The sequence below is a fragment of the Buceros rhinoceros genome, unplaced genomic scaffold (genome assembly GCF_000710305.1).
Source record: "Buceros rhinoceros silvestris isolate BGI_N320 unplaced genomic scaffold, ASM71030v1 scaffold4898, whole genome shotgun sequence".
In the NCBI taxonomy this organism is placed as follows: domain Eukaryota; kingdom Metazoa; phylum Chordata; class Aves; order Bucerotiformes; family Bucerotidae; genus Buceros; species Buceros rhinoceros.
In genome coordinates this window covers 1-9,386 of record NW_010427427.1, presented here as the reverse complement: position 1 = coordinate 9,386, position 9,386 = coordinate 1, and the positions used below count along the sequence as shown (strand labels likewise).

General features: G+C 37.4%; 1 protein-coding gene across 1 annotated transcript; it reads right to left on the bottom strand.

The window, feature by feature from the left end:
* Positions 1 to 1,378: 1,378 nt before the first annotated feature.
* On the bottom strand, positions 1,379 to 8,519 carry HACL1 (2-hydroxyacyl-CoA lyase 1; the record flags this gene model as incomplete). Its single annotated transcript, XM_010141902.1, has 9 exons — positions 1,379 to 1,411; positions 1,826 to 2,012; positions 2,623 to 2,730; positions 3,032 to 3,190; positions 4,625 to 4,779; positions 5,658 to 5,759; positions 6,051 to 6,134; positions 7,149 to 7,254; positions 8,384 to 8,519. Coding segments are annotated over 9 exons (1,070 nt in total), but the record flags the coding sequence as incomplete, so codon positions are not given.
* Between the last annotated feature and the right edge of the window lie 867 nt (positions 8,520 to 9,386).

Here is a 9,386-nt window from a genome sequence, read left to right as displayed (position 1 = left end):
AGAACTAATAAGCCGAGTTTTTTGCACCAAGCCTAACTGTAGGCTAGGATCCCCTATCAACCCAGACCTCCTCTTCCTTGGGCCGTCCAAGTGCCTTCCACTAGCTAACCAACACTTACTGTTAATGGAATAATAGACAATAAAACAATCAAAACCCAAACCAGAGCCAGAATTTTCCCTTTTACGTATGTATCAAAGAACCTCCCAGTGCATTTAAGAACAGCCACAAATACCCAGTAACTTGCTGAGCAGTATACTGAACAGTAGTGCTGCAGGCCCTGGTAGAAATGTATAGAAAGAACGACTTCCCTTTTAAAGTCTGAGCCTAGGTCAGATTGTCAGATGCAACAACAGATGAAAAGACAGCAGACTACCTCAGAAAGGCTAATTATCTGCTCTGAACATTATCTCTGCATCACGGTCAGTGCAAGCTGGGCACCAGGTTTCTATACAACGAGAACATTGTAAGAAGAACCTGTGCTGCACACTGAGCCAGCCGCAGCATGAGTGCTGGTGGTTGCTTTGGGATGCCAGCCAAACCAAACACTAAGAACCAGCCTGACACGTTGTTGTTTCTGGTTTTGTTCTGGTGAGGGTTTGGGGGCTTTTTCTTTTTGTCTGGTTTTTTTTTTTCTTTTTCTTTTTGTATTCTTATTTTGCTTCTTTTGTTTTTGTTGCTTTTAAGTGCTTCTGATTCTAAAGATCCATTAATCCTGGAAATCTCACTAATAAACCCAGTCCTGTTTCCAGCCTACAAGGATGACAGTGCCCTTGCAAAGAGCAAAGCTTCAAACAAATATCTATGATTTTTTTTTTCCTACAAGCACCCTAAGTCCCAGTTAACAAAACCAAACGCAATAGACAGAATCTCAGCCCTTCAGTAAGTCTGCACTTTTTAATACACTACTTCTACCTGCAGTAGGAGCTGAAAAAGCAACCAGTAAAGTTAGGAAGCGCCTATCAACCCAATGGGCTTCAATGCATAATGAGGCCAATCAGCACTTCTTCACAACAAGATGCTTTGTTTTGGTCCTTACAGGACAAAGTTTCTACCAAATATTGTGATGGCTGTTGGTTAAAAATGTATATCCAAGGTTTTAAATCACAAATCTTGATGGGTATTATGTGAGTAAAAGTATATAATTTTATCATCACTGTTCCTGTACAATCTGCTAGAAGGCCTGGTATACATTCATGTGTGTCCTTTTCATTTCACAATTACTTAATTTTAGCATTTAAAGATTCCTCTAATAGCAGTTCTAAAATCCCGCTTTGTTCCAATGCTTATGTAAAACTGAGTTCCATCAGTTCCACTTCTGGAAACCAATCCAGTTTTGTTTAACGCACTGCTTTGCACCATCATTATCTTCATCTTCTACTACAGGTTAGAACGAGTCAGCCACGGGAATTCCTGGAAGCCAAAAAAAAAAAAGATATTAGACTAGATGAATAAGAGGAAGAGGATACAAATATGTATTAGCTACCACATAAAATCCTCAGGAAATACAGACTGCTCAAAAATGTTTCTTCTCATTCTGTCAGGAATGAAAAGCAACAACCATAAATTCTGTAAATTTTTAGTAATTAAATATTTCTGTAAGGACATTATGCATTGGTAACAGCCAATGAAAAACAAAACCAAACAACAGGGAGAGCAGATGTCAGAGTCTAAAAGCACCCATTCTCCTATCTTCCAAACCTAAAGACAAACTTTCTGTCTCACAACTATCTCTGCCTTCTCTGTGGTTTAAGTGACACTTCCCAAGGTTTTCAGAGGCTTGCTGACATTAAGCTTGCAGAAAAAGAAAGGAAAATGCATACATACCTGTTTCTTTCTCTCAGACTGTGGATCAATCATTACATTTATAAGAGAAGGTGTTTGCTGGTCAGTCAGGGTTGCTTTCAGAGCACTCTGCAATTCTTCTGGCGTTTTAACAAAGTATCCTTTACCTCCAAAAGCAGACATAATTTCCTCATAGTGTGAATTTGGCAGGAGAGAAACAGGAGGTGCACTGTAACGAAATGGAAAACCTCTGATTAATGGCAGAGAGGAACTGCCAGACTCTCCAATTTAATTACTTCAGCACTGATTTTAAAGCCTAAGCTAATTACTGTGCTGGCCTGATGGACTCTTCTGGGCTGCAAGAACTATGTTTCCTATACCACTTAAGCTAAGTTTATAGGCTAGCATATTCATTTTCACCTTCTGGAGACACTCCTGAGCAAGGCCTTAGTCTAGTTCTACTGGTACACAGATCTCAGCTCTAGAAGCAGAAGCCCAGTGTAAACTCAGAACAGAAGCCTCAGGTGATTTTGGAGATTATCGTGATTTTGGAGGTTAACCCACTAAAAACTCTGTCCTGTGCGGCCAGAACTGCTGCAGGAACCTGAGACAACTAACACAAAGTCATCTGTCTGCTGCGCTGTTGTGTAAACAATAGTCTGGAATTAGGTTGGTTGCTTGCTTTTGGTAACTGGTTCTCAATTTACACTAATTTAGCCCAGGATTAAGTTCACTTTATCAAAAATTTCCATCTGGATCACAAAACTTTAGAAGTGAAGAGAATGACCATTTTGGCCACTTCTTCCTCAATTAACAGGACATACTTTGAAGATGCTCACCATGTAGCAGGATCTCCAAACTTTAACATCTCCTTCCAGGAATCTGCATCCAAACCAGTGTAAATCCCATTGTTGTTTACTACGATAATCAGGATTGGCAAATTGTATCTACAAAAGATCCATTTGGAAGAATTCTGAAATACTTGTACCCTTCTGCAAGGTGTTAAAAACTGTCATTTTTCCTTAAATAAATAAAAGAAACCAAACCACTTCCACCTGCAATATGATCTACCCATCACTGGTAACACTTTATGTCACAACAGCATAAAAACAACCATGTGCATTTTCTGACTTGTTTTCATGTGCTTTTAATAGCGCCCCATCTAACAGCAGCATCCCTGGCCTCCTAGTTAAATTGATCCTGGCAATACAGGAAACTGGCTAGTCTTCTTGAGCAAAAACCAGTTACCTGCAGATAGTCTCCACCTCCATCCCAGAAAATCCAAAAGCACTATCTCCTTCTATGCAGATGACTCGCTTTTCCGGTGTTTGGTCTTTAGCTACCATTGCAGCTGCTATAGCAAAACTCAATCCAACTCCCATCGTTCCAAACGTACCTGCATCAAGCCTAAAGGGGAGAATACAGAATTACTATCCTACTAAACCACTACTCAAACTTTTAAGTTAATCCACGGTGACTTATCTTCATTTTTAATCATCTTCCATATACTGTTCAAATACTGTTTCATAAACGATTGGTATAGATTCCAGGACACAGATGTACAGATTATTATATTCAGTCAAGCATTCGGTAAGACTGCAAATATTTTAAATGATATAAGCATATTGGAACTCCAATTAAAATTAAAACATCTCATACACACACTAGTGGTACTACAATAAAGAACTATTCTTGTATGCTTTTAGTTTGCATAGTAACAATATTTCAAAAACATGCAATTACTGTAGAGATGGCAGACACCATGAAATCTTTCTATATTTAATTCCTTGAAATTATAACTAGAAGTCTGAAAGCCATCGGTTAAATACTGTTGTTTGAATTTTAGTCTTCTGTTCAACTTTTGAAATCCAATTGAAAGCTGTAATTAAGTTAGATAATTTCAGTCAGAAGCACATAATGGATACAAAAGTACATAAAGAACTAGATTATTCTAGGGTTAACTTTTCAAATTTGCTTTCAGATACATGCAATGCAATCTGAAAAGACAACCATTAACATTACTGTGCCTTTATTTTAAATAAGGGGGGGTGAGGGGAAATGCAAACTCTTCCCCCAGCCTTACTGGAAGTATGTTTTTTTTCAGTTGGCTGTTTGGTTGTGTTTTGTTTAGAAAGAAGTATTCACGTTCATTTAGGACTTCAGCACTACTTTCACAAGAAGGCACCAGCTTCATAGTCAGATGAGAAGTTTCACCTCACCAGACAGAACTCACTTTTCCTCTCCATTCAAGAAACAGCATTTACTTAATTCCTACTTACGCCAAAACTAGGCTACACATAATGAAGAGTCATACCAAAACTCCCAAATCTGAATGCCTACATCTTAGGCGTGCAGGTTTACATGAAAGTGTGCCCAATATGTAATCCAATTTTCAAAATGAGTTGATTGTGTTCCCTGCTTTTAAGTGTTTCAAAGGAAACCTCTTCATATGAATTATTTTCAACATGAGAATCCCAGTGATTGCTTTTATTCGAAACCAATATTTACCACAGATTCTGAGCACAGAAATAAACATTAGATCAGGGATATTTCAACATGATGGTCCTCACTCACTCTCCACAGAAGAGTGAGAAACTATCACCACTCAGTGCAGAGCACACAGACGAGTTGAAGAGAATGGATAAAATCTATGACAAGACAGCAGTATGTGAGTGGAAAACTTCCCTTAACCCCTCTCCCAACATAATAAACTTTTATTTTTCACTTAGAACCTTTAAACAGGATTACGAACATTCTGGACCATCATATTTCTCAGCTAAATGAAAACAGTTATACACAGAGCGAGCCTGTGAGGTCATCACAGCAAAGAAAATACCACACCTCTGACGGGGGTAGTAATTTGGAAGCATAGTTCGTCCAATGTCCATGGTGTTTGCTCCTTCACTTACTAAGATGCAGTCCTTGGGTATCAGTTCTCTGATGTGATGAAAGACTGTGTAATAATTCATAGGCAGGGATTTCTGTAATGCTAATTCCTTCAAAATAAGATATTAGTACAGTAAGGTGCAGAACTGGGACATGTAAATAATAAAGATGGAAACAAAACCACACTCTGCTAGGTAAGGCTGAAGTATTTGGTCTTCCATGCACTACATCAAGGTCACTCCTTCTCTGTCTCTCCTGGTGATGCAATGTATTTACCAGAGGCTCACTCGGCTCAGCAACCCCTGGATGGCTTATCATTAACAGGAAGCTATTCAAACTCAGTTTAATCGGAGAGGCATGGGAAATTTTTCTGCGCATAGATTTGACTGTTGACAACCCTAAGTGAGCTGCCACCTGTGTGCTGGGAGGTAGTTCAAAACAGTGATCTGCCAGAATGAAATTATTTTAGATCCCAATCTTGGAAACATGCATCTGAACTTGCGGCAAATGACTGCACAAAGCACCTGTGATTTTTTGACTTTAACAGCTACTTGTTTTTAACAAAGATTACATTTCCACCAGCTCAGCAGCACAATTAGAGAAGAAAACTTAAGAATGCATCTTCACGTAAGATAGCTTCCACTTGGAGTATGTGAAGCACATGCCTATTGCTTAGAAGTCACTGTCCATAATACAGCAGCTCTGGCTGTGGGCTTTTATTACAGGCTTTAAGAACCCAATTCCAACATTCACTGACTTCCCCGCAGTTTGAATTTATAGAAAACCTAGAATACTTACAGTTAAGTATTAGAATGTAACATCCAGTTCATAAGCCTGACAAAGGCAAGCCTGTACCACAATGGTATAAATTTTCAAAGTCTGGGTGACATGACTGTCAGAGTAATTGAGGAGCTTGGATAAGGTGACAAAACTGACTATGTATTGGTACCTGTTAAGGTAAGAAACCTCCTCTTTAATATAACACTACCTTTGATCTTTCCTCGTTGTCCATTATTTTCTCTCTTAGCCTCTTCCACCACTCTGAATTAGAAGGATATTTCAGTGGCCTTTTGCTGAATTCTTCTAAGAGCTGGAACAACATCGAAATGTCGCAGAGATTTCTCTCAACATGTTTTTAAAAAGTCATAAGCATCAACAATAATGTTGTTAAGAATGTTCCCAGCACAATCACAGTTACGCTAACCAGAATCTTTAACATTTAATTTGGGAACAGACTGGATGCACAGTATAAATATATTGCCTGAAAAATAGTTTTCCTTGAACGTTTTTTTCTTTCTTTTTTTTTTAAAAATGATAGCTTACTTTATATGAATCAGATGAAATTAAGGTCAAAACAGAAGGACACTTGACATCACATTACCTGCTCAGTCACAGCGTTTATGTCACCTAATAAAAATGCAGCTGGCCTCACATTAGTCCCCAGCTCTTCTGCACAAATATCAATCTATATTTAAAAAAGAAAGACAACCATCAATTCAAGGATATTAAAGAGAATTTTTTTCAGTTCAAGTGAGGAACATTGTCTAACAATGTCTTCACATCTTGTTTTGGCTGTACAGATTAATTTCTCTGCCTTTCACTGAAATGACATTAGGAAATCCTTTATTCAAAGTAAAATCCTATGGTAGGTACCCATTTCAATAGAAGTATTTATAATTAAAACTGACTTCTTGCTTCTTTAAGCTCTTGCAGACTTGATTAGAACATTAAGGAGAGGGTGGCAGTGATTTCAGTGATAATTAGATGAGAACTAAAAATCTAGACTTAGGTTTTAAAGTACCCTTAAACTCTATTCAAAGCAGTAATTTTCCTGATGAGAAAAGTTTGTGTATGCTCCTTGACAGTAAGAATTTGGCTAGTATGAAGAAACTGAGAAGTAAATTGCAACCACTGAAGAAACTTTACCACTTTTTTTTACCACTGATGTACGAGACTGCTAAGGTTACATGGAATACTAACTGATGACCAGGTCACACAGATTATGAACTGAATTAGTATTTTAATACCAACCCTTCAGAGTGAAAAACCTACTGTGAGACAAAAAAAAAAAATTTTCTTTACATTATTTAGAAAAACAAAACACAAAAGATGTGTTATTACATAAGTCAAAAGGAATTCTAGCTAAAAATTTATGCTATTCCTCTGGAAAAGATGCAAACTTTGGAACCTGAGATTATGTTCCAGATCTACGTAGACGTGTGTGCCCTCTTTATTATGGCAGCACCAAGTCCTTGATAGCTGCAACAATGCTGTAACCGTCTTTAGAAAAAATAAGTAAAAAAAATAAAGAAATTTGAAGTATTTCTGTACTGCAGTACACTGTAGTGCACTGTCCTGCACTCTCCATAGGGCAGTATTTGCTACATGAACTACACTACCAAAATAATTTTAAAAAATTGCTCTAGGCAATGCCAGAACACAGAGGACTTCTTCAAGTGATAATAATTTCCCTGCTTACCTGAATAACCTTTACATCTTGTCGAAACCTTGGTGGAAGACCAAAATGCAAAATCCAATTCAACCTTGCACCAAGCAAGATGATTACATCAGCATGCCGTAATGCCCTAATAAAGGAGAAATATGAGCATCAGATAAGGAGGAATTACTAATTAAATTTAATGGAATTTTCAAAATTAGAAGTAATCATAACCACCATAGCAAACCCCAGAATATACATATAATCCTTCCTTCCTCTAACCTGCTTGCTTAGCTCCCAAACCCTGTATCCTTTCTCAGAGACAATCATTAAGCCATTCTTGAAATCATGTACTCAAGAAAATTAATTACTACTTCCGAATACACTGTGTTTGGGAAAGGAATCGTTACACTAGGAGACTAACAAGATGCTATATTCATACTGAGGATAAAGCAAAAGACTCACTAGTGTGACATCGGCAACAGTGCCAAAATTAAGATTGTTGTGGACCTCTCAGTTTAGACACCTATTAATTTACCTTTCAGCTGGGTAGACAATACTTGGTATATTCTTTTATTCTCCAGTTTTCTTAATAACATACTTAACAGTGATAAAGCTAAGATGCTCGGCCACAGACAATATTTTAATCTCAAAGTATATTCATGCTCTATCTGCAAGCTGACTCCATGCATATTTATACCTAGTAGGGTTCTTACAGTCCATTCACATTAATTTTGCCAAAAGCCAAAAAAGCCCTTATAAATGACTTTAAACATAGTCCTTCAGTGTAGTTTGAAATACTTTTTTTTTAAGTGCAATTTAGTGACAGTGTATTGCAAACACCATGCAAAGACAGCAGATAGCAAAATTTGGACTGCAATGTGTGTGTCTTAACCTTCTGTTTATGCAGTTAAAATAAAAAGCTAGTAGTTTGTCTAGTGCACTAAGTTAAATGTTTAACAAACTGTTAGCCCGTTTCATTTTATGCTATGAAATACATACTAACAACACAGATACATCTACTTGCCATCTGTTTCACAGTTACAGAGCATTAGCTCTCAGATGAACTATCTTGCTGGTCAGCAATCTGCATTGTCAAAAGTGATCTGCCTAAATCTGTTCTTCCCAAGCAAGACCTTCAGTGCTCTAAAATGAAGTGCAAAATCTGGCTGAAAAAATTTCATTGTATGTATTTTGTCTTCCCTGGCATCTGCAGACCACCACAATTTCTAATTGTTTCTCAGATGTTAGAATTAGAAGCCTTAATTTATATTTACATTGATCTTGCTGCAGCTACACAGTTTGGATGGTTATCAGGAACTACTCCTTTTGCCATTGGCGTAGGCAAAAAAGGCAGTCCACAAAGGTCCACCAACTTTCTGATGTTGTTTTCAGCGTGTGAATAAGCAGCACCTGAATGAAATGAAAGAGACTGCTTAATACTACAGAAAACTAACATATTCGCATGAACTTCAATTAACCTGATTACATTAGTGGCAGAAAAAGTACCATTATGAAAGTGGCCTGTTATTTTTTATTCTGGAGAACTCAAAACATAACATGCCAAACTACAGGTATTTGGGTTCAAGTTTCCCATATTTTTGACAAAAGCTTTTTCTTTTTTTTTTTTAAGACTTCAGCTGTGCTCTTTAGCTATTTCTGTGAAGCAGGGCAGGGAAAAATAGATTTTGTTTATCTAAAATGACAATTTTGAGTGAGTGAAGTTTGGTATTATGGTGCAGCAGCAACAGGAGATGACCTTTGCATTGTGTCATATCATTTTTCACTTGTTCCTTGCGTGCTGTTGTACCACATGCTCCATAACAAGCCTTTAACGAAAAAAGAGAAGCTCAAACACAATCTTGTAAAGGTACGTGTTTGGGCATATATTTACTGTGATGCTACCTTCAGTACACGGCTGCTGAATTAAGGTTGCCCAAGCAATCTACAAGAACTGGTTGGTCTTGGAACAACACCTTAAGTCCATGAGTTTTAAATCCTGAAGAATAAACTTCTGTATTTCTTCCAAAAATTCTGCTAACAACAATATATAGCAGAAAGTCCAAATACCTTTGTTAAGTAGATTCTCAACTGTTGGCATCAACAAAGCGCATATGCAAGTATTTTTGCATTTTCTACCTTTCACTTTCGAAGAACACCCTTTTGTTCATGTGTATCAAGCCAGAGACACCAAAAAAATCCCTCTTCTCATCTACCTTCTGTCTACTATTTAATTACCTAATCAAACCTAATGGTTGGACCGACTCACTGAGTGCTTGT